The 26,032-nt window shown below is 45.7% G+C and overlaps 1 protein-coding gene across 1 annotated transcript in view; it reads right to left on the bottom strand.

Annotated features, from left to right (window-relative positions):
* Positions 1-21,394, bottom strand: part of LOC308324417 (uncharacterized protein) — a 30,343-nt gene extending 8,949 nt beyond the window's left edge. Inside the window, exons 1-16 of the mRNA XM_080776463.1 lie at positions 21,089-21,394; positions 18,380-18,467; positions 16,914-16,935; positions 15,881-16,315; positions 12,166-14,634; positions 11,266-12,075; positions 10,555-10,737; positions 9,780-9,979; positions 8,572-8,634; positions 8,125-8,283; positions 6,940-7,107; positions 5,666-5,839; positions 4,809-4,934; positions 2,516-2,735; positions 1,104-1,262; positions 252-422 (exon numbers count right to left, since the gene is read on the bottom strand). Of these exons, the coding sequence (XP_080632589.1) occupies positions 252-422; positions 1,104-1,262; positions 2,516-2,735; positions 4,809-4,934; positions 5,666-5,839; positions 6,940-7,107; positions 8,125-8,283; positions 8,572-8,634; positions 9,780-9,979; positions 10,555-10,737; positions 11,266-12,075; positions 12,166-14,634; positions 15,881-16,315; positions 16,914-16,935; positions 18,380-18,436 (5,416 nt within the window). The 5' untranslated portion in view covers positions 18,437-18,467; positions 21,089-21,394. The remainder of the gene's footprint in view (positions 1-251; positions 423-1,103; positions 1,263-2,515; positions 2,736-4,808; positions 4,935-5,665; positions 5,840-6,939; positions 7,108-8,124; positions 8,284-8,571; positions 8,635-9,779; positions 9,980-10,554; positions 10,738-11,265; positions 12,076-12,165; positions 14,635-15,880; positions 16,316-16,913; positions 16,936-18,379; positions 18,468-21,088) is intronic.
* Positions 21,395-26,032: the final 4,638 nt, after the last annotated feature.

Below are 26,032 nucleotides of genomic sequence, written 5' to 3'. Positions count from 1 at the left end.
GCTTTAGCTATTGAAAAATAGCAGATCTACAAGCTCATAGCTACGAGCTTGTAGGTCTGCTATTTTTGGAAAATCGAAGAACGACTGACATAGAAACATAGCTTTTTCAGAAAACTGTCATTTTCAAACAGACATTTTTAGAATCTGATCCCAGGTCAAAATGGGTTAATAACTAAGCCATTAATGGGAAAATGTTTATGTACAATATATGTCCGAAGCTGTGAATACGGTGGTAATGTGAGAGCCGTTACCTGGGGGCCAGCTGGACGTGCCACTGGGCTTAGTGGCCATCTTGCTTCCAGGGGTCCGGTGCCAGTTGTCCTGTGGGCCTCCAGGGGGCATCCCCAAACCATCACCTCCCAGCAGGTCATACTGGGAGTACGGAGAGCCTCCTCTGGCCTTTATAGGGTTGGGTAAAGGGCCTAGAGAGAAATAACAGATCGTCAGATAACCATGAATGAAAACAATTACAGCCAGTCGTAAAGCTGTGGACTCTCACAAAAAGGTGTGTCGTGGAAATGAAGATGTCAACATTTAATAATACCCCTTTATGAAAGAGTCTCTCCTCTAAAAAGTTACACTCTTGAGATTATCTCATCTGTCACACCCCTGTGGTGCCGTTTGTTTTTACAATGTTTACTGTCCCATTTGTTGAACTGGCTCAAGTCTTGAGGCTATGTGTTGGGGGTTTGGGTTGTTGTGGGAGTAAAAGCTATAAAAGGCTGTCACCCTATTGTGACTCTGGGAGTCAGACTGGGGTTTCCATGCATGAACAGGGCATGTATGTCTTGTCTCCTTACTCGAGTAAAACTCATTATCATTATTATTAATTGTCCTTTTGAGCATGTGTCCTTAACAGGTGTGGATCTTGGCATTGAGGAAAACGGTACATGGCAGACCATTGGCTGACCCTACTAAATGGTACATGGCTGACCCTACTAAATGGTACATGGCAGACCATTGGCTGACCCTACTAAATGGTACATGGCTGACCCTACTAAATGGTACATGGCAGACCATTGGCTGACCCTACTAAATGGTACATGGCAGACCATTGGCTGACCCTACTAAATGGTACATGGCAGACCATTGGCTGACCCTACCGTTCTTGTGAAGGTTGGAGGTGTCGGGGGGTGACGGTGCGGGGGAGTGTCCCTCCATCATCCATTTAAAACGAGACTGCTGTCCTCCAGCGTCCTTCATCCCTCCTCCCACCATGGAACCCAGCTCCAGGCCCGACATGTTGCTACCGGGGGCCAGACCTGAGGGAGGAGGAACACAGTACCGTACAGACCGTCAACACGGGCCTGCTTTTACTATTTTTCAAAGGCTAATTTAAGACTTGCTAAATCTGTGTCATGTTTTAAATCCCTTCTAAAAACCCACCTTTCTCTTCATTTCCTTTCATACTCTTGTTTCATACTCTTGTTTTCACACTCTTGTGTGTATGCTTTTATGTTGTCCATTTATTGATATCTTGTTGTAGCTGTGACTACGTTGTTGTTGTTTTAACCCTGTTATGTAAAGCACTTTGTGACTATGTCTTGAAATGTGCTATATAAATAAATTCATTCATTCATTAAAGACAAATAATAAGATTTAAAAGTAAATTCTGAAAGGCACAGGGAGCCAGTGTAGTGACGCCAGAACAGGTGTGATTTGGTCCCGCCTGCGCGTTCCAGTTAGAAGGCGTGCCGCTGCATTTTGGACTAACTGAAGCTGAGCAGTGGATGCTTGGTTTAGGCCAGCATAGAGCGCGTTACAGTAGTCCAGGCGTGTGGCATGAATAACTGAGACCGGGGTGCCCAAAAGGTGGATCACGATCTACCAGTAGATCACCAAGGCTGTGCATGTAGAACACATGTCATGCTGCTAAAAAATATTAAAAAAAAATATATTTGTAAACACAAATCACATCTGCCACTTGAATTAAGGTCAAGACACCTTCATTTAAGTGGCAAGATGCCAAAAATATTTATATTGATGCATTGTTTTCAAGATGTTAAATGTTTATTACACATTTTCAGCAATGGGGCTATTTTTCTTTTTTTTGGTGGGTAGATCTTGTTGAGCTGGTCATTTTAAAAGTAGATCTCAAAAAGATCAATGGATGGACATTATTGAGGAACTGTATTCTATGGAAAAACTAACATTCATACTGAGACTACAAGAGGATAAATTCTATAAAAAAATGGGAAAAGTGGAATCTCTTCTCTCAGCCTAGCGATATTGCAATAGAATTTCATTGAATGTTTATTGTAATATGAAAAATGCAGCCTTTTTTCTTTTACTTTTTGTCCTTTTTCTTTCCCGTATTGTCTTGTTAGTTGAGTCTTTGTTTGTGTCTGTTCTTCCTTCAATAAAAATTATGAAATGAAATGAAGAAAAAAGATCTCAAGTCAAAAAGGTGCGAGCACCCCTGATTATTGCTAAAGTATAACAATGGTTAAAAACACCAAAAGGGGGTTCCCGGCACCCCCCAAAATGGGTCAACTCGCCCCCACGACGGACTCACCCGAGTACATGCCCTGTGTTTTGGCGTGGAGGTCTGACAGGTGGTGAGGAAGGGGCTCCACCATGGCCTGTTTGGGGGGTGGACCTCCTCCTCCTCCCAGGTGAGAGGGAGACAGCTTGGAACCCATCCCTCCAGCTGGCCCTGGGTGTCCTCCTCCTCCTCCTCCACCCTGCTGCTGCTGCTGCCTCTGCTGCTGGAGGATGGCCATGATTCTGGCCAGCTGAGGAGGGTGGGGAGGGGAATACATTAGAGTAGGCCAAGAGTGAGACCTTTATACTAAAAAAAATCACAAATATGGCACAGTAAACGTAGACCTTTTGTCTCAGTCAGATGGCTCATTTACAACTTATGCTGACACATGTGGTACAATGAATGAATGAATGAATGAATGAATGAATTTTTATTTTCGTGTCTTGACGTTAAGACCCATCCCTTACGGGATTATAAGACACCAACAACATAAATAAACATAATAATAAATATAAATTACACATCATAAAGTATTTGATCAAAACAAAAACAGAAATAAGCATTATCATAAAATAAAATACATCACATAAGTTCTCTTTGTCTCGTATGTCCCAAGCTTTCTCTATAAATTCTGCTAATGCAAATATCTTTTGTTCGAAAATTAATCTCAGTCGCTCTACATCACTTAACCACATCAGATCTATATTTTTACATCTGTTGGTACAAGTGAATAAGTATAAGTGTATAAGTGGAAAGGGATCACAATACTGAGCTAAATGTTGCAATAAAAACAATGATAAATAACTTAAGTAAACTCATAGTGGCAGCACAGTTTGCTCAAATAGCAGGGCACACCCTTAGCATAAACCTATATAGGCTACGTTAAGAAGCATTAAGAAATATTTTCCAATTTAAAAAATAAAATAAAAGCATTTAAAAAGAGACCAGTCTACAATGACATTGACCATCACGGCATCATTCCTGACACAAACGCTGCATCAAGAGCATCACCAACTACGTATAGAGCGTCGCAGTCCCGCCCCCTACCAGGACCCAGGAAATAATTCTCCGTTCATTTTCCTCATTTAAAAAAGTATTTATTTAAAGACGTTTACGCCGCAGACAAAGCCAACTCTTGTCGTGACAAATCATGACAACAAACAATTTTTTGGGCCGAACAAATAATTAGAAAGAAGAAAAAACGGCAGGTTACAACACTTTGTTGTTTTTCTTCTTTGTAATTATTTGTTTGGTCCAAAATATTGTGTTTGTTGTCATGATTTGTCACGACTCGAGTTGGCTTTGTCCGCGGCGTAAACGTCTTTAAATAAATACCTTTTGAAATGTCTATGGGAAAAATGCATTAGGAATCATTTCCTGGGCCTGTTGTCGTCATGAAAGGAGGCGGGACTGCGGCGCTCTATACACGCAGTGCCCTTGAGCAAGTTGCCACTTGCCACATCCTCCCCTCCTCCAAGAACCAGTGGTTTTTGGCCGGCACATTTTGGTTTTAGTTTCAGTCAGTCTCTTGAATAGTTTTCATTTCGTTTTAGTCACATTTTAGTCAGCTGGAATGTTTTAGTGTTTAGTCTAGTTTTAGTCGACTAAATCTACAGGTGATTTAGTCGACAAAATTGTATTTTGTCGGGCATTGATGCAGTCCATAATGACTAATTTTTACACATGCTGAAAATAGCAAGATCTACAAGCTCACAACACGCCGCGATGCGAAGCGTTGTGAGCTTGTAGATCGGCATGACCGGGCATGGTCATGTAACAAAGTGTTAAAATGATTTATACTGGATCTCTTGTCCACTAGTCCCTTCCTGACATTTTAGTCTAGTTTGTATTCGTTGACAAAATTGTTGAATAGTCACTGTAGCTTAGTTTTTGTCAGTGAAAAAATGTAGTCGACGAACATTTTTATCCCACGATTTTGTAACCCATTTTTCACCCCTGTGTCAATTATCTAATGGGATCCTGGGCTCTACACACCCTCCACCAACCTGGGGAGAGCAAACGGACTTAACTCATGCTTCCTTCATGCATAAGTGTTCAAGTTGCTCCTTTACACCTGACAGGGGGGAGTTTCCCTGGTTGGACGTATAGCGCGTGGAAGGAACACGTTATTCCAACCAGTTCCTTTCCCCTCCATCAGGCGCCCCGGCTGGCCAGGGGGGGGAGGCAGTTTAGAGACCAGGATTACTGCATGTTTTTTGTGAGGGTACCACTACCTACCCTAGGGGACACGGGGAGAACATGCAAACTCCACACAGAAAGGCCCCCGAAAACAACACTAACGCTAAGAACAAAGTGTGCTAACCTGCTGTGGATCCGGCTGCTGCCTCAGAGGCTGAGGCTGGGGGAACTTCCTCTGGTTCTGCAGTAGCTGCTGCTGTTGCTGCTGTTGCTGCTGCTGCTGCTGCTGCTGTAGGAGCAGCTGACAGGCCTGAGGGTTGGATGGAGGGGGGGGGAGGGAGAGATACTGTAAAAGGATATACTGTACCACTGTACAGTAGCTTAACGGCAGAGCTGCACCAGGCTTGTTGTGCGAGAGCCCTGCGCACTTAGGCATTTAGGCCTGACGTCGAAATAAAAATAAAACCTTCGCTCTGAAAGAATATATATATATTCAACGATCTGTGCAGCATTTTCACGACTTTTCAAAAATAGCAGACCTACAGATTGACTTGTAGAGATCTGCTATTTTTCAATAGCTAAAGTATAACATAATGCTTAGTTAAAACACCAAAACGGGTTTCCGTCCAGAATGAGTTAAAATAGGACTGGACCTAAAAGCGTGTGTGTGAAGCGTATTCGCGTGAACGCGCGCTGAAAAGCCTGGTGTAGCGTGGCCGTAACGCTCAGACATAGGATGCGAGTACTGCATAGCAGTAGTTCTCAAACCTTTTCATATCAAGGACACCCAAATTGAAACCCATTGGCCCGCGGACCCCCATAAAGAGAAGACTTTTACGGCTCTAGCAGCAATTCTCAACCAGTTTAATTTTAAGGACCGCTGGTTTGACCTAAATTAGGCTGCGGACGGTCTCCCATTTAATGGCATTTCTATCTCTGGGACCCCAAATGCAGATAATTCTGGGGGTCCTTGACATGAAATTGTTGAGCAACGCCACTGACACAGAAACATACAGTAAGACATTTAGTAGAATCTCTCACCAGATGGAACTGCTGGACTTGAGGGTAAATGTTACTGAGCATTGCTAGCTGCTGAGGAGACAGCTGGGGAGGGAACGGGCCTCCTCCTCCTCCTCCTCCTCCTCCTACACCACCCCCCACTCCACCCACACTGCCACTAGGCGAGGGCATCTGCTTCAGCATTGGACCCGGCACCTGCAACATGGCACACCGATTGGGTGATTGATTTAAATTTTAATCATATAATTGGTCCTCACTAAATACTCACGATTAAAATGGTACCCTTCTTTTCCTATTGGGTCGGTCTGTGTCTCATTAGGACTGGAGGGCAAGGCAGTGGACAGTTCATTAGAGTCCAGCCCATCCGTGAATGATATTAGTTTGTTTGACATGTTTATTGTATTATTATAACGCGCAAGCAATGGCTTCTATTATAGCATACTGTACATGGGCAAATGGCGGCCCGCGGGCGACATGCGGCGCCCACCTTCACTTAAGATTCACTCAGATTAATCAGAATACTGATATGTTATTGATTTCAGCTGTTTACAATTGCAAACATGCAAACATGAGCCGCTTTAAATACTTAGTCTAAATTAGTAGCTTGCTGAGTAGTATTACAAATAATGTTATTGTATTATTTATGTCCAATATATTTGTATTTTAGTTAAAATGACTTTTCAGGATCCCAATTAAAATCCCAATCCCAATCAAAACTGGGATTGGCTATTTTTGCTACAACACGCATTGGTTCAGAACGAACACAGCCGTCATGTTATTGTCATTAGTAGTGCGTCTTCATTTTACAAATTGAGGTGTCACCACTTTTTTATTATTCCTCAATATGTTACTTTACTCGACCAATCAAATCATCCCTAGTATGGGATGATCAGCCATTCGATTCGTCGTGTTTGCGCTCACACAAACAGACAAAGCTGGGCATAGGAGGGGCTCACACCCCTCATTTTATCATGAGCAGTAGTGAGGACCAATAATATGAAGATGGGATGAAAATGGGCGAAGTCGCCCTTTAAGCACATATCGGTTGTGCAGAGGTCACGTCAATCTTGGGCATAAATCAATATTGAAAAATGTAGAACAAACAGTTTAGTTGCCAGTATAAAAAAAAGGGATTTCTGTCTGCGTATCATGCAGCCCAAATGCTGAGGAAATGCCCAAGTGTATTAAAAGGTCCTTCCAAACGAAATACAAAAACAACAAGATTCCTTCCTATAAACCCAAGACTGCAGAGAGAGAGAGAGAGAGAGAGAGAGAGAGAGAGAGAACAGACTGACCTGAGTGGACAGGAACGGATGAGGCACTTGAGCACGTAGGCCCCCCTGGGCACTGTGGGCACTGTGGGCCGGGTTCATGGGATGGTTCATGCCAGGCTGGTGCATCCCTCGGGGAGGGGGAGGAGGCATCCCTCCACCGCTGCCCCCAAACACACCATGGCTGCCCATCTGGAGGATCAGAGGGACGACATGGAGGTGAATTAATCCATTTTGGACTGAGATCAGATTCTAAAAATGTCTTCTACATCCTGACAGTTTTCTGAAAAAGCTATTGTTTCTATGTCAGTCGCTCTTCAATTTTTCAATAGCTAAAGCATAACGTAATGCTAAGACCAAAAGGGGTACCCTCCCAAAATAGGTTAAAGCCATCATGTCCATGTCAAGTAGTGTTTTTTTGGCAGCACAATTTTAATTCTTTTTTTTTTAGTCATAGTCTCTTCAATTGTTTCCATTTAGTTTCAGTCACATTTTAGTCGCCTGGAATGTTTTAGCGTAACTTGCAATACAAAAAAAGTTTGTATTCATATCATTGATCAACCTGAGAAGTTTTGGGGAAATATCTCTGTCCTATTCACCCCCAAGTATAACTAATAGGGGTATAGAGCGCCGCAGTCCCGCCCCCTTTCAGAAAAGCAAGTGGCCCAGGAAGTGAAAGCCCCATGCATTCTGCCATCGGCACTTTTAATATAATTTATTTAAAGACGGTTACGCCGCGGACAAAGCAAATTCAGATCGTGACGAATCACGACAATGAACACAATATTTTGGGCCGATCAAATAATTTATAAGACGAAAAATAAAACAAATAGTGTTGTCTCCTGACTTTCTTTTCTTCTTTCTAATGATTTGATCGTCCCAAAATATTGTGTTCATTGTCATGATTCGTCACGATCCGAATTGGCTTTGTCCGCGGCGTAACCGTCTTTAAATAAATTATATTAAAAGTGCCGATGGCAGAATGCATGGGGCTTTCACTTCCTGGGCCACTCGCTTTTCTGAAAGGGGGCGGGGACTGCGGCGCTCTATCAGGGGCTAATATTGGACTTTGAACAAAATTGACCGAGTTGTCCATATAGGTTGTGATCCTATGGGGTCATATGTATGTTATGACAAATGCAGGTTCCTAAATAAAAGGGTGGTTTGCCCCCTGGGTAATTCCCTCCTCTAAGGACAAAGGTCACATACCTTGTCCCCGTAGGGCCCCATGTCACCAGGTCCCATCTCTTTGGAACCAGGCATGCGGTAGCCTCCTCCTCTATTCCCTCCTCTCCGCATATCTCCATTGTAGTCATTCATTCCTCGCTTATCCCCTTCCATCTTCTTGTCAATACTCGGGTCGTCACCCTATGAACATTTTGCATTAGTTATTAACTGACAAAAGAAAACGTTTACTGAACAGCCATCGTGGATAGTTTCAGATATAGATTAGACTGGTGCCAGAAAGCCCTAGAAAACCAGTTGGATATTTTGTAAAAAGAAAAATTAAATAAAATATAATCAATCAAGTTGGAAAACCTAAGACATGAAGTTTGTATTTGAGAGCATTTCACTTTATTCGATTTCATTTAACACAAAGAAATAATGTATAAATATTAAATGTACATAATGCAGATATTTAATACTCAATCTTACCAGGAGACCCATGTTTGAGAACTGACGTGACATTGGGCCCATCCAGTTGTCCCCTGCTCCGCCCTGTAACAAACACACCACAAGTTAAAAACATTAATCACGACCATTCTGTGTTTTGAGATACCTCTGTCTGTTTCTTTTCTACTGTTGGGAAATATCCCTGAAGAGTTTCTAACACATGATAAGTATTTAATCAAGATCCTCTTAGCATCAAGTAAAAAAGCAATCACACGACGCTGGTACCAACAGGACCCACCAACGAAAGATCAATGGATGGACATTATTGAGGAACTGTATTCTATGGAAAAACTAACATTCATACTGAGACTACAAGAGGATAAATTCTATAAAAAATGGGAAAAGTGGAATCTCTTCTCTCAGCCTAGCGATATTGCAATAGAATTTCATTGAATGTTTATTGTAATATGGAAAATGCAGCCTTTTTTCTTTTACTTTCTGTCTTTTTCTTTCCCGTATTGTCTTGTTAGTTGAGTTTTTGTCTGCCTGTTCTTCCTTCAATAAAAATTAAGTGAAAAAAAAAAAAAAAACATTAATCACACCACATTTTACCCCATATATAAAATGATGGCTTTTACACCAACGAGCTTATAGATCTGCTATTTTCAGCATGCAAGTGTAAAATTACTTTACTACACTCTCTTGTCCACTAGTCCCTTCCTAACATTTTAATCTAGTTTGTATTTGTTGACACAATTACTTGCGCAAGCAGAGCGCGCAAGTACTAGTTTCGGCCGGGACTCGTATGCACTGACCCAGCCGTCCCGCCACTTTTGACGCGTATGCACCGTCCCAGCAAATTGTGCCCGACACGGCAGTGGTGCCAGATTACATGGTGTGTATATGTATAACTAGCTCTCAATGATGACGTAAAAAAAGATGTGGATTAAAGGACCCAATGCCAGAGTGTAATTGGTTTTCGATGGTGACGTAATGACGATATGTTTTAGTGTTAGTGGGAGGATTAAAGGTAATGCTCCTGTGTATACATGTATGTAATCTGGCACCACTGCCGTATCAGGCACAAGTAGTCATTACTGAGATTTGACAGTTTGTAGCGGTCGAAAAGTACTTGCGCGCTCTGCTTGCGCACTAGTAGGCCATACATGGCCTACTAGTGTGCAACAAGCAAGTACGCAATCGACAGAGTGCAGTTCTAGTTAGTCCTAGTTTTATTCATCATAGCATACCTTGATGTTCCCTCTCTTCCCCCCGTGGGGCCCCCCGGGGCCCCAGCCTCCAGAGTTGTAGGAGGAGTTGCTTCCCTGGGAGCTGGTGCTGTTCCAGACGCCACCGCCACCGTCGTCCTCCTCGTCCCAGCTGGCGTGGCGCGAGGCCGCCACAGACGCCTCGCCCTTCCCTCCCCAGCCCTCCATCGGACCCTTGGAGCCTGGTGAGGGGGAGAAGCAGAGAGTTACATTAACTGGGTTTGTGTCCGTATAGCACTCGCCTTTCCACCGCAAGGTCAAGGGTTCGATGCCGGGTAGTGGGCAACGCCAACTCAAGCCTAGGAGTAGTACTGGGAGCTGATGGTAGGTGTTTTCTACATGAATACGACCACATTATAACCATATCAAATGAAATGGGAGTTAAATGCTGCAATTGGTAAAATAAATGGCAAAATATGACTCTTAACGTCTTTGAAGTGGGACTCATAAAATGTCCCTGGGACTCCTCTAGAAGACCATCGCTGCATCCTGGGACTCATTACATTACATCACTGTAATGCATGACCCTTTGGGCTGTATTTTGCGTGTCTTAAGAACCAGGTCTTATTACTTAACTTAAGACCTGGAGGCGTGATCAATGCCATTTGGCTTATTCTGAGTGGCCAAAGAGCATTGACCACACCTCCAGGTCTTAAGTTAAGTAATAAGACCTGGTACTTAAGACACGCAAAATACAGTCCTTTGTGTCCACTTTCCTTATCATAGCTCTACCCTGACCGTCCCCCTCTATTCTTACCAGACTTGTTGAGGTTAGTCGAGGGATTCCCCCAGCCGGAGGCCTTCCCGGGTTCATCCGGGTCTCCCCAGCCAGATGGAGGATCAGACGTCTGACTCCAGGGAGCCGCACCGTTGTCCACAGATTGTCCTCCTCCTCCTCCTCCTCCTCCTCCTCCTCCTCCTCCTCCCCACATACCTGGACCTGAAGTCATGGACGCCACTGAGAGTTTCAATGCGTAACGTGGCACAAGATTGCACATTATTCAGTCGAGGTTACTAATTGGCTTTAAGGAGGCCTTCAGAGTTTTGAAAAGGTCTTTAAACCCATTCTGGGCAGAGAACCCCTTTTTGGTGTTTTAAGCATCGTTATACTCTAGCTATTGAAAAATAGCAGATCTACAGGCTAGCGCGTGGCACGTGCTACGAGCCTGTAGATCTGCTATTATTTGAAAATACATTTTTAACTCAAATCTTTGCTTCTGGGGGGGGTCCCTGGAACAAGGTTTTCAGATGGGGGGGGGGGGTGGGGCGGCAGCCAATTACAGATATTTTTGGGGGGGTCCTTGACATGGAAATGTTTGAGAACCACTGACTTATAGAATAGAAACATGAGGTTTTTCCAGACAACTTGATTTAGAAGCCTTTTTGTAGGTCTAATCTGCCAGGGAATTCATGCTACAGAATGGTAGAGTGAACATAATCTATGAACCACAGATAGATGGTATCTTACCCATGCCGGCGTTGCCAGGGTTGGGGTCCCTGTTGGGGGGCATGCCCTGCTGCCTTCTCGGTGGCTGCTGTTGCTGCTGTATGGATGGCGGCGGTGGTTGGGGAGGGGGACCCTGCGGACCCCCGCCGCCGTGACCCGGAGGAGGGGCGTTGTTCCCCTTCTTGTCCCACAGGTTGACGTTCTTGCTGTTGTAGCGCGTGGGGTCGCCCCAGGCCGACGTGCCGTCGTCGATCTCCATCTTGCGGCTGATGGACTGAGGGGAGGGCTCCTCCCAGCCGCTGGGCTCCAGGGACGGCTCCCCGCCGCCACCGCTACCGCTACCTCCCCCACCGCCACCGGAGGGCTGAGGGGCCGGGCCGGGGGTCCAACCTGGACTTTGGTTCTGATTCTTGGATGGTGGACCACCACCACCACCACCGATACCGGAGCGACCGCTCCATCCTCCCGGTGGGGGGGGCTGCTGCTGCTGGCCTTGTGATTGGTGCTGCTGCTGTTGATTTGGGGCTTTCATTGGTGCCGCTTGGCTGTTTGGTATGTGTGCTGCTGCTGCTGCGTTGTGGGGTTTGACTCCGCCCCCCCAATCCTGGGGAGGCTTGCCTCCTCCTCCTCCTCCGCCCGCGTCTCCTCCTCCTCCACCCCAGCCTCCACCTCCTCTCTGAGGAGCGCCTCCCTCGTCCAGGTTACCCCAGGAGGAACCGCCCTCATCAGAGTTACTTCCACCTCGGCCTCTCCCATCTCCTCCCCACCCCCCTCCTCCTCCTCCTCCAGGCTTGGAGTCCCTTTGTCCCCAGTCTCCTCCTCCTCCTCCTCCTCCTCCTCCTCCTCCTCCTCCACCACCACCACCACCACCTCCTCCTCCTCCTCCTCCTCCTCCTCCTCCTCCCCTCTGTGCTGCCCAGCCTCCTGCCTCTCCTCTCCCGGGTCCCATCTCCTTCCATCCCCCTGTCCCTTTATCTTCTGGTGGTGGCGGGCCACCTCCTCCCCAACCACTACCCTGTTCTCCGAATTCCCTCCAGTTTCCTCCTCCTCCTCCTCCTCCTCCTCCTCCTCCAGCGGCTGGCCCCCCACCACCTCCTCCTCCTCCTCCTCGGTGATCTCCCCATTCCTTCTCCTCGCCCCCCCAGCCTTTGCCCTTGCTCTGCTCTGGCGGCGGAGGACGCTCTCCCCAGCCTCCGGCTACCTTTCCCTGGCCGCCGCCCTCCGACTCAGCCACGGGAGGAGATCCAGGCTTCCTCATTCCACCTCCGCCTGCCATCTGCGGGCTGCGAGCCGGCTGCTGCTGCGACGAGTCCCTCATTGAACCAGAGTTCCCGCCGGCGTTGTTGTGGGCGCCGCCACCGGGAGACGGGTCAGTAGTCATTGGACCGGCGTTGTTAGACGCGTAGCCGGCACTGCCGCGGCTAGTGGTCGAAGTGTTGGAGGACGACGAGGACGAGAACGTGGACGAAGCGGAGGACGGAGCGCCTCTCTCGTTCCTGTTCCCCGCTCCCCCTCCTCCTCCTCCTCCTCCTTTCGTTTTGGTGTCCAGGTCCCAGGCCACGTTCTGTCTGATCTGGGTCTGGCCCCAGCCGGCGTTGGAGAGGACCCGGGGGTCCAGGTCCGACCGGCTGAGCATGCTCTGTAAGGCCACTTCAGCGTTGGGCGTCGGATTGGTGGGATTGGTGCTGGGGTTGGAGTGATGGCGCCCGGAGGACTGCTCGTGCTTCTGATTGTGAGGCCCGCTACTCCCGACGCCACTCCCCCCCGCCGCCACGGAGCCTCCTCCGCCACCACCAGGAGGCGCCGGTCCTCTACCTCCCTGTCTACCTCCCGCTCCACCCCCCCAATCCCCCCCGCCTCCTCCTCCTACATCCCCGCTGTCCGCCCCCCCTCCTTTCTGATTGTCCCAAGCTCTTGAAGATGCAGCAGCGAACGTGGGAGAGCCAGAGTCCTGGGAGACGTTGCCTCCTCCCTCGACCCCCGCACCGCTACCTCCACTACTGCTGCTGTTGCTGCTGCTCCCCGCTCCACTGCTTCCTATTGCTGGGTTACTAGAACCTCCTCCTCCACTAGAACCTCCTCCTCCACCAGAACCTCCTGTTGCAGCACCAACCGCCACCCCGCTCCACCCTGGCTCCGCACCGCCTCCTCCTTCCCAAGCTCCCTGAGATACCGCTGGGGTATTTGAGCTACCGTCGTTCCCTCTGCCCCACCCTTTGTCCCCCATTGACCCTGCCTTCTCCCCCCCCTGGCTACCCCCGAAGCCCCAAACACCACCCTCCTGCCCCTGTGCTGCCCCGCCACCACCACCACCACCCCAACCGTCAGTCTGCGAGGAGGCACCTGAATTGAGGTCTGAGGAGGAGGTCGGTGGCATGGCTCTCCAAGAGGAAGAAGAGGCTGTAGCAGACGACGATGGCGAAGAACCTCCTCCTCCAGAGTCCATCCCATCTCCACCTACTTGATTTGGTCCCAGTCCTCCTGCTCCCATTGTTCCTCCTCCTCCTGATCCCACGTCAGGCCCGAGGCCCGCCCAGTTATCTCCTCCTCCTCCAACCCTCTCTAGGTGCTGCTGATGGAGGCCAGCCTGGTTCACAGAAGACGACAGAGGGAGAGTCGTGGCAAGGCCGAGGGCGTTGCTGGCAGAGAATGAGGAAGATGAAGTGATGATGGACGAGTGTTGGGGAGGGAGAGGGAGGCCCTCGGTGGTCCCGTCCTGCGTGACCAGGGCGGGCCAGGCCGAGGGGTTGGTGTTGGGGTTAAAGTTGGTACCGGGGACCCCCCCGCCGCCACCACCACCACCACCACCACCACCACCGCTCACCGGGCTCTCCGGAAGCCCGGGAAGAAGATGGGAGACTTTGGAATTGTAGAACGCTCCGGCTGCTCCTCCTCCTCCGGCCTCCGCCTGAGACGAGGAGGAGGAGGAGGAGGCCCACACGCCGCCGCCCGACTGGACACATTCATTGAGCGAGGAGGAGGAGGAAGGAGGAGAGGAGCGAGGTGGCGAGGGACTGTCCATGTTCCCTCCTCCTCCTCCTCCTCCTCCTCCTCCCTTCTGCTGGATGGTTCTCTCACTCCACGAGGCACTGCTGCTGCTGTTGTTGTTGTGGGGGGCGGGGCCGCCATCCTGCTCCCGGCCCCCTCCCCCTACCAACCCCTCAGAACCCGCTTTGGCCCCGCCCAGGATGCTGGGCCACTCCTCCAGGTCGGTCCCGTCCACGATCACCTTCTCCCAGCCCTGAGAGGGGGGCTGGCTGCCAGAGCCCGCCCCCCATGTGGAATTTGCATAAGTTGAAGTAGTAGTAGAAGAAGACGACAGAGCAGCGACGCATGACGATGATGAGGATGAGTTTGGGGGCGAAGGAGACGATGAGTCCAGGTTGGGATCTGTAATGGGAAAATGACATTTTAGTCCATGTAAGATAACTGCTGACAGAGGTAGTATAGGGTAAATGCTCTTTCACCTTCTTCTCGCAGTAAAAAACCTTAGTGAATTCTAGCAGAGTGGAACAACAGCCATATAAGGCCATGTGTTAAAGGAGTGTCTTGTGTGTTTTTATTTTGGGAACTCATGTCATGATACTTTGGTGTCGTGTCATTCTCCAGGAGCGCTCTTGTAATAAATCCGTGATTGTGTTCTCAACACTTTTAAACCTTTTCCTTGATCTGGACTTCGACTTCATTACACTTTGATTGCGAGTCTAAGATTCCCAGTACAGATCTGGTTTAAAAACAGAAAGCATTTGTCCTCCTCTCCGATGACAGTAACAGGACAGGAGAACACATTCATATTTCTCTCAGCAAAGATTTGAACGACGACAGACAGTCGCGCTACATTTGTTTTACATCACATCGCCTAATCAACACGATTTATACTTTAATATATTAGCACCCATCACTTCACATGGGTGTGATTTTATTTTACTACGAATGGTAACAATAGCACACACACAAATAAAAACTCTGGACGAATACATTCTGTGAGCAAATGTTTCTACTCTGCACCATCATCGTCATACTGCCTTCAGGGTGCATGCTCCACATTTATGGAAAACAAATTGAAGTTGAATGTCCTTGTTTTATTTACTACTTTTAAAAGACTCTTAACTGACCTCACACTAGAGGAAGGCATATGCACCTGCTTTTTGTAATATTTGGTTATAAGGTTCTGTTTCTTTGTGTATGTGCTTGTGTATTATTGTTGTACTGTGTGTCCATGTCATGTATGTAAAGTCATTGCTGTATAAATGTTCTTGCTTGTATACAGGGCGCCATTGAAAAAGAGACCCTGGTCTCAATTGGATTCCCCTGAAATAAAGGTTTCAGTCAATCAATCAATCAATCAAACGCCTGATGGAGCGGAAAGGAACTGGTTGGAATAACGTGTTCCTTCCACGCGCTACGACGTCCAACCAGGGAAACTCCCCCCTGTCAGGTGTAAAGGAGCAACTTGGACACTCAGGCATGAAGGAAGCATGAGTTCAAGTCCGTTGCTCTCCCCTTGTCCCCCATATATGGGGACTAGTTTGGTGGAGGGTGTGTAGAGCCCAGGATCACAGATGATTGACACAGGGGTGAAAAATGAGTTACAAAATCATGGGATAAAACAATAAATAAATAAAAATCAACGCACCTGTGGCTCCAGCTGTGGTTGCACTGGGGTTCTCTCCTCCCTGGGAGGAGGAGAGAGGTGGGGTGGCTCCACGGCCTCCACTCCCACCACCACCCCCTCCTCCTCCACCTCCACCTCCACCTCCACCCAGCAACATGGAGGACAGCGGTGGCTGGCCCCTCTTCAGTAGCACTTTGTGGTCCTGCTGGCAGCGGAATCTTGGGGGCACCTCCCTGGGCATGTAGCGTTGCTGCTGCTGCGAGGTCTGGCTTCCAGAGGAGGAGGAGGGCTGTCGGGTGGCCACAGCAGCCCGCTGCTTTGCATTGTTCCCACCACCGGGAAGGGCAGCGACGACCGGACAGGAGGGGGACGAGGGGGGAGCAGGGCCAGGGCTGGGGGATGCTGAGCCCGGGGTGGCGAGAGGCTGGGTAGAGGAGGGCTTGGCTGATTCTGGCACTGTGTACGGGACAGACAGAACAAAAACATGACCAAAATGATGGAGCTGTGTTACCGTTGTGACCTGGGAGTTGTGTAGAGGATGAGTTTCATTTTGTTTCCCACTGTGCCATGATTTGAGAAACTCTTTAATCCAGGGTAAGAACCCAGATTTGTTTTGGATGTCTGAGTGTGTGGCTGCCTATGTGTTTCTCCTCCTGACAAGGTGCCCTTGAACAAAGCTGTAACCGCTTCAAAGCCCAGCTCAGGTACCAATATTTACTCTTGCATCGAAAATGTCTCTCCCCCCCCCCCCCCCCCCCCCGTTTAGCCGACGACAACGAAAATCTTAGAACGTTAATAACTCTAATCTAAATCATCCCGTCTAATTATTTAAAAAAATATCCTGTGTTCCATCCATCTATAGCTGCTTTACAGGCACATACGGAACAACATCCGGTCCGTCAGGTAAAAGTGCTTATAAGTGTTTATAAAATCGACTGGGCGCTATAATTTAATGGATTAAATAACCCCGGGCAATTAAGGCGTTACCTTCCAGTCTAAAATGTTAGTTCTAAAACAGGGGGGAAAAGAAAGGTAAGAAGAGAAAGAAAGTTACCTTTGATTTTCTGTTCTGGCACCTGGAATTATAGAAATGACAAATGTCAATTAGTGCACAATATGATATGCAAATCCATATAGACAGGGAGACACCAGTTATTGGAAAGAGAAAAAAAAGAAGAAAAAAAAACACTTCCACTACAAGTTCCATAAAAGAAACTGTTTAACCAAGAAATATCACTTACCCTACCTTTAAAATTGAACATTAACAATTTTCATACTGAGATGCAAGATATATATATATATATGTATATACAGTATAATATATAGGCTGATGTGTAAACTTTTGTATTAAATTAGCCTAAAGTTGTGTAAGTGCTAGTAGTTGGTACAGAACTTCAACACGCAGAGCACATGCCAACAATAGCTGCTAAGGAGATAAATCAGCACCCCAAAAGAGAAACAAATGAGTTCAAAGAAATGTGGGTACCGGTATACATACAGCTATACAAAGTGTTTGTTAGCCTAGAGACCAGAGGTTCCCAACCTTTCTATTGTCACGGACCGGCTGACTGTTCATAAAATGTTTGGACTGGCACGGGTTGTGTGTGTGTGTGGGGGGGGGGTTAGGGTTAGTGGGGGAATTGGTGGTCGGGGTTCGTAGACGCCACACGTCAGCGTACCTAAACCTACCTCACGGAAGACAGTTGACTGGCCCTTAACCCATTTAGATCTGAGCTTTATTCTACAAATGTCTTCTAAATCATGACAGTTTTCTGAAAAACCCTATGTTTCTAATGTCAGTTGTGCTCAAACTATATCATGTCAAGGACACCCAAAATCATATGTATTTGGCCGCCGACCCCAATCTGAAAATATGTTGTTCCAGGGACCCCCCAGAAGCAAAGAGTCGAGTTAAAAACGTTCACTCTGAAAGAATATATGAACGGTATATATATATTCAATGATTTGCACTACATTTTCACGGTTTCAGATCTACAAGCTCGTAGCGCAGCACTCGGTGCCGTGCTATGAGCTTGTAGATTTTATTGACCTAAATGGCGTTATATCAACAATGATAGTATGATTTAAAAAAAAGGTTAGGCTTATGTCCTATGTGGAAAACTTAAACATGCAGAGTGACGCATTACTTTACCTGGGTAACATAATCTTCCGATACTCGACTGTTGACATCGTAATCCTGTACCTTAACTGTGTAGCGTTTTGTTTCATTAGCGTGAACGACGGACACAATAGCCTACCGCTTGTTGCTGCTCGCTTGAGCACACATAAACGGTAAAGATACCAAGGATTGGACAGTGACGTCACCGTTATGCTACGCAACACGGAAGTAACAGGGACTCAAAGCCGTCACAGACGCGTCCGCTGACGAATCCTTGGTATTTTCACTAGGGCGGTTGGGAACCTCTAGCCTAGACTTATCAGGTCAACTGGTTTCTATCAGAACTGCAAGAGATCACAGAACATTGTATGTATTTTGCTAGCATTCGAGAACTTATTTACCTTCTGAGAGGCTTCCCTTTTCTTTTTATCCTCTTTCTTCTTTTTCTTGTCTTCCATTAACTGCTGTTCCCTTTCCTGATTCTCCCGTCTGGGAAAACATTTAGGAGAATCATTTAAAAACAATGCGAGTGAGAAAGAGAGTGAGAGACAGAGACAGTCCTTTAACAACCTACAGCAATGCAAGTAACAAGTAAGCACACAAGTGTAAATCCGTCATCTATGTATGAATCCAGCAGCATAAAACCCCACAACTTTGTTCATAACATTGTAATTTGTATCCATGTGTAGTTAGTGGCCCACATCAACTGCTGTCCACTGCTGCAGAGTGGCATCTCTCCGGGGCATAGGTAACTTTAAGGGTGAAAATACTGACGTTTTCTTCATGATATTTGTCGTCGCTGCTGGCTTCATACACTGGTGACAGTAAGAAGCTGAACCTTTTCAGCTGGTTTAGTGTGCATACATACATGATATGTATGTATGCTGCTACTGGATGTGTTTAGACATTTTGCGATGGCGTTATCGTCCGTTTTCCAGACTTTTTCGGTAAGATCATCCAGCCTTACATCTTCTCTACACAATTAGTTAATGTTGTAAAGAACTGTAATGTTAACCAGAGACAAGGGGAGGCTTGCCAGCAGTCCACGGTAGCCTAGCTCTGCTCGTTGCATAATTCATCGCACAGCAAACGATTGCAGTTACAACCAACAACTAACACCGGAGGTGGTTATAGATGTATAATGTACTATAAAAAGTATAAATATACCCCAATATTTACCCAGGAAGTTACATTGAGGTTATAAAAAAAAATCTCTTTTACATAATATGCTTTTATACTAGGCTGGCGAATATCTGGCTCAGATAAATTCATATTAGAAGGGACAGAATGAGGGATTGTGTGGATGCAGTCAGTGGGGGGACTGGTCTCTAAGCTCTAGTGAGTGGTTGGAGGAGACTTTACACTGTGCAAACTAAAGCACCATGACCTGAACATGCAAAATGCACAAATCAAGGCACGCAAGGCCTGGTATTAAAACAACCAGGCCCTGGTTCTGTTGTGGGATGCATAAAAGGCAGGTGGCTAAACTATGTCCTTTTGCAGTGCATTCTTCATTTGAGAAATCTGTCAAGGCTTCCACTACACTTTAGTTGGCTGTAATTAAGCAGAGCCTCCCTTGCAGCTAGCTATAAGCTGCACATAATGAGCAAAGCTGCCTGCACTGTCTCGGGTCGAGAGCTAATGTGGGCTAGCGTTACTCTAGTAGTAATCCTCTAATGTGCATTGTGCACCAACACACCATTTCAACATTTCAGCAGATAGCGACACCCTTTGGATACTAGTTGCCGTAAATACGAAGAAATTATTTAAGCAACGCATACAGTTAATTGCTTCCATGACACATTCACGGGCACTGTCACAAAAAAAGAAAATACAAATAAAATAGCCCTCGTAGATAATAGTACAACAGGTTCGCACAACGAAACAGATCTACAAGGTCATGGTGGGCTTGTAGATCCGTTCTTGTCGGCGAGCGACAAGATTAATTCCTGTTCTGTAAGTTCTCCAAGTGTTTTGATGAATTTAACAAGGTGGACTCTCTTGTAAACAAGTGTAGTGCTTTTTTCGTCCACTCACAGTTTTTGTATCGAGTTGTGCTTGAAATGTACTGTAATTATGCAAACTGTTAATAAATACTTCGATCAGTTAATTGCTTCCAGCCACATTCAGGGTCACAGAGTCAACAAGAAAATAACCCTCGTAGATATAGTACAACAGGTTCGGCTCAACGACAAGAAACAGATCTACAAGGTCATGGATGGACGGTGGGCAAGTTGTAGATCCGTTCTTGTCGGGGAGCGACAACATCAACTCTAGCGCGGGGAGCGAGGCTGCAAGCCCGGGCAGGAGCTAGCTAGCCAGGCGGGTTGTTGACCTGCTGCTGACCACCATAGAAGGGGGCTAACGTTAGCTGAGTGCTAACAGCAGCTGGTGTCAAGTCGGGCTCGGCGGTGTGGCGTGGCCCACAGGACGGTCAGATCAGATCGCCAGCACCGATCCGACCCGACGGTCCCCCCGCGCTGCTGGCTCGCCAACACACTCAACACAATCCCCCCCCCCGATTGATTCCCACGATCTCGCTGATGGCGCACTAGGCTGCAATAATGTTCACATCGTGTTCAGCTTGCTATAGATAGCTGTCAACTCTAATGTTGTTTATATGGAGCAAAGCAACACACCGCCAAGCCTGCCTGTTTGGCTATGGACAGTAGTAGCTCGTGCATTTGAACTCAATAGGCTTATCATAATATGTAATGTTACAGTAGTACGCGCGAGCCCCCTTTGCTCGACACAAAAATGACGTATTTATTTTAACTAAAAAAAGGAGGTAAAAAATGTGTGTCGATGCGTCGTTCTTCCTCAGCCCACCCCCTCCGGTTGAAAATACGTAATGTTCTTATGAAACAAAAAGGGCTCACGCGACTATAACTTAATAATATATAAATGATCACCAACTGAAACGAGGATGAACTTCAGTGACGTCTGCTGTGTGCATCTCATCTCGAGGCTAAAAAAGCGAAGAGGCTAACGTTGAAGTCTTTCAAAAAAAAAAAAAAAAAACACGACAAAAGCAGTAGCCTCATACATCCATTTGAACCGGAGAACACAGGAGAGTGCTGCAAAAGTACAGAAACAACAAACAAACTCACCTCAGGAATCACAAACATAAAGTGCTTCTGTGCAGAAAAAAAAAAATTCTTGCAGACCCACAACGCTAGCAGGCTAGCAAGCTAGCAGCTAGCTCCGCGAGCTAGTTCTTCGAGGCGTTCAAGGCTAAATTGAATAAGAAATGACATCACCGAAAGGCGAAATGTTAATTAATAGAAAAAGACGTGGGAAGGCAAATGTCCTTTTTTGCGCGAATGTAAGTTCTCAAGCTGTAAACGAAACGTGCATAACCTCTTGATGACTGTCAAACGCTGTAGGATCGGTTAGTTTACTGTCGGCCATTTTGCTTCTCCGTGCAGCTTTAGCTAGCAGCATATCATCAGGCTGGTTGTTGATCAGAGGGGGGAGGGGGAGAGGGGAGGGGGGGGGCGGACGGTGCATATCTGCGTTCTGCAGCAGGGGGCGTATTCTCACCCAAAACATGACGTCATTTTTTTTTGTCAGAGTTCAGAACAGTCTCCCTCATCACCAGACAGCAGACATCAATGTTCACCCCAAAAAAGGTTAATTCAATACAAGTTCATTTGAGTCCCACTCCACTGAAACATAATGCCTCCGCTTTGAGCGACCACATCAAAAACGAATTACAGTAGCCTACATTACAGTACATTTCAAGGTGACAAACTCAATACAAAGACTGTTGGATGCTAGTGGCAAATATTGGGGCATGGTCAAGCTGGACCTCCAAAAGGATTTTGATATTGTGTAAACCACTCCATACTGATCGACAAGCTAAAAAGCACTTGGTTTTGATAGCACATCAATGAGTAAGCTGGATGCAGGGGAGAGAACCTTTATGATGAATTCCTGTTCTGTTCTTTTTGGCTATATAGAAGTGTCTATTTGTATGTCTCTAAATGTTTTGATGATTTGAACATGGTGGACCCTCTTGTAAACAAGTGTAATGCTTTATTGGGTCGTCCACTCAGTCACAGTTAACAGTCTTTGTATTGAGTTGTGCTTGAAATGCACTGTAAACTGCAAACTGTTAATACATATTTCAATCAATCAATCAAACCTATTAGTGGAGGTGAATGGAACACAGCACTACTTTGCTGGCAGGTGTCTTTGGCAGTGTCCTGCTATAGTGTCTCATTCTCCTGTTTTGTTTGTTTTTTATATTTCTGTCTCACCCTTGGCATTCCATCATACAGGTTCTCGTTGGTAACATATGTGTACTCTTTCTGATGTTAAGTATAGCCTACTGCACGCAGCATTCTGGTGTATACTATAGCACCCATCTTCTATCTCTAGAGACTTCTGCTTCATGGTCCAGCATTCTGTCATACACAAACAGTTCCGCTCTTGCAATAAACATCTGCAATGCCAACAACCCAACTCTATGGCAATGGCAACAACTCTTTATCATCATAAATATACACTGAAAACTACAGGTAGTTTATTATTATTAGTTCAAAATAGTTAGTCTTAAATTTGTTCACCAATTTTGTCATTAGCCTATATGTTTTAATGTCAGTATGTAGGCCTAGTTCTGGTCCATATAGCCATAAGGACTTCTCCTAAGGCCAGACCAGAGCTATAGTCATTATGTCATAAATATGTAATATATATATACACATTACACAATACTGACATTATACAGTAATGACACTACAGTATATTGTAACATTTCTCTCTTGTATTTTTTGACTATATTACATTACTGTGGGATTACTGTCAGTAATATGATAACAGTTACATGACAGGTGTCTCCTTATAGAGTCACACACATTTGAAAAAAAAAAAAAAAAGTCTGGATGAGGGATTGGGGGGAATTGCACAGAAAGATGACTTGTTGACAATAATTATGTTGACAACAATCTGGGTGTCGGCCAGATAGTGAGGAGTGAGGACACTCCTTAATTATTGGACCTTTGTGTCCCAACCTCTAAAAGTGTTATACCCTGAAGAAGGCAACTAGCTTGTCGAAACGTTGGTAAATAAAAAGTATTTTTTGGTATCGTGACTATACCGACTACGAGTTGCGCGACTTTATGCGTCTCCCTTTGGTAGCAGTTTACTTCTCATGGGGAATATTCCTGACTAGTGCTTTAAACTGCCTCCAGTAAAAGCTAAAATCTAAAATATGATTTTTGCAGTCACTCTTTTCCAGAGTATAATAATAATAAGTACGGTAAGCGACACGTTAAGAGCTTGTGATATAAGCTATTTTCAAAATAATCTTGATGATTAATAATCCTGCAAAGTAACTTTAGTAACTAATGTGTCAATTGTAATTTACAATTGATTTACAATTAGTTACTAAAGTTATAGGCTACTTTGCAGGATTATTAATCATCATTAAGATTATTTAATATTTTCCTCTGAGATGCAGTGGAGAAGAAATATACATTAATTCATAGTCTTCTCTGGCACTATTTATTTTAGAGTCAGAGACCTGTCTCCAGCTCTTTAGTAAAACAAGGGAAAAAATGACATTGAAACTGGATTATTGGAGTGAATTCGGAACACAATCAAATGGAAGCTGATAAATTGAATGGGTACAGAATAGATTGGATGAAAATTGGTGACCCACCTGAAAATGTCTCTTCGGTGACACTTTACTTGAGGTGGCAAATTCATACATACTAGCAAGTTCTGGCAGAATCATAGAAGCAGTAAGGCAATGGATCACATACTAGCTATAGCCTACAGACTGTGATATCTGGCTGGAGAGTGAACCAACACCACCACCTGCTGGTCATATTGCTCTGCTCTTCTAGCAAGTTGTGATCGAGTCACTCAAAGAAGGTGACTTTATTTAAACATGTTTGTTTGGGTTTTCCGTGGATATGCACGACGGGCACGGCTTGGGATAGCCTATAAGCTCCTGAGGAGGGGGATTCTAAAAACGATTTATAAATCCTGAAGCCTTGTTTATACTTCACTGTGCAAGTGGTCCTATGCTGGAAAATAGCAGACATGCAAACTCACAGCACATCTCATTCAAGACACTGAACTTGCAGATCTGCCATTTTTGCCATCCAAATGCATCATATGGTTAAATGGGCCCTATAAGAGATGCAGAAATTAACTAGAAAAAAGTGCCCTTCTGGGCACAGGTCTCCACCAGGAGGACATAGGGGAGTGTGTGATGTTTGGCAAAATGTTTAGGAGTAGCCTACCGGTATCTACTTTTCTTTTGAAAACAAAATGTGGTCTCGAGTCTACTTAGCTCTCCTCTGGTCCAGAGACGTCCTTAAGGCTATGGACCAGAGCTAGAGGCTACTTATCTACATTATAAGACAAATTATGATCAGTATAGTCACATAAAAATATGAGTAGCCTATGAGGGAACTAGCAATAGATTTAAAATGATCAGTCTTCCTCTAAAACAAAAACCCATATTTGACAACTGTAGTACTGTATGTTGTCTTCTATCAGTTGTTCAATGTCTTGCTTTGTGTTTATCTCTCACACACACACACACACACACACACACACACACAAGAGCTGGGACTTGATAAAAAAATTTATCTAATTAATTTGCAGCATCGTAATTAATTAATCAATTTAATATACAGTAAATGTCTCATCATCCACTGGGCCAACCAAAGCGCTCTGATCATTGCGTGCACCGGTATGATCGCTGCGCCTGACATTTGTCCAGTGAGAAAGATGCAAAAACTAAGCACGATTAAAATGCGTTCTCTCTTTTTTTAATCGTTATTGTTTCTGTAATTCATTAATCGAAATGAATCAGTTAAAAGTCCCAGCCCTAGTTATTAGCACAGCACCAAGTTCGGCAAATTAACTGACAATAAAACATGACTGATTGTGATTTGTAATAATAATGACCAAAGTACTCTAATTTCTCTTGCTTGTGGTTTATTAAGACTATACAGCAGACAGTCTGTTTGTTGACACACAGTACAGTGACACACTATAGGTGGGTTCTCTATCGTTGACGTGAGAACACAGCTTACCTCTCTCCGTCAGAAAGACACTAACAGAGACATATTATGACAGGACACAGCTTACCCCACTACCTCTCTCTGTCAGAAAGACACTAACAGAGACAACCCCTCCTGAGTTGCAGAGCACCACAACAAATGCGCAACACACACACACACACACACACACACACACACACACACACACGTACGTATCATCCATCATCACACACATACAGTACAGTGCAATGATGGTATAGCCGGTAATAAAATACACACATTAAGACTCTTTGTGACGTTTAAGACTTATTCAAGACTTTCTAAGTCGGAGGGGTCGGTGTGGAATTGTGTTCCCCACCGAAAAACTAATCAGGATTAAGACTATCTGTGATGTTTAAGACTTATTTAAGACTTTCTTAAGTATAGGAGGGGTCGGGGTGGGGTTTTCTTAAGACTTCCAGGAGATAATGGAGTGTGAATTCATCTTCTCCCTGTTGTCAGTCAGATGTCCTCTGGAGGAGGAGAGGGTGTGTGTGTCACTCTGTGGAGACAAAACAGAAACATGCTCATTATAACAGGGATGTGATTTGTTTGTGAGAAGAACAACAATTTGTGAGAACAACTTTCCTGGTCCTCACAAGAGAAATGGTTGTTTTATGATGAAAACGGATCTGGGAAGTTAAGCCATACAATTAGCAAAATCTACTGTGTCAGTCTACCAGTCAGTGACCATGTGGTTAGAGTGTCCGCCCTGAAACTGGGAGGTCGGGGTTCGATCCCCGGCCGGGTCATAACCAAAGACTGTAAAAATGGGACCCAATGCCTCCCTGCTTGGCACTCAGCATCAAAGGGTTGGATTGGGGGGGTCAAATCTACTAATCAAATGATTCCCGAGCGTGGCACGGCTGCAGCTCACCGCTCCAAGAGATGGGTCAAATGCGGAGAACAGATTTCACTGCGGTAACGTGTGTGTGCGTGCGTGTTCACACTCACCTGTCCGTATGCTGTGTGCGTGTCTGTGTGTTCCTCCTC

Source organism: Protomyctophum bolini (assembly GCF_963924005.1).
Source record: "Protomyctophum bolini genome assembly, chromosome: 11".
Classification (NCBI taxonomy): domain Eukaryota; kingdom Metazoa; phylum Chordata; class Actinopteri; order Myctophiformes; family Myctophidae; genus Protomyctophum; species Protomyctophum bolini.
The sequence above is the reverse complement of the archived record's forward strand: the minus strand, read 5'-3'. Positions and strand labels throughout refer to the sequence as shown.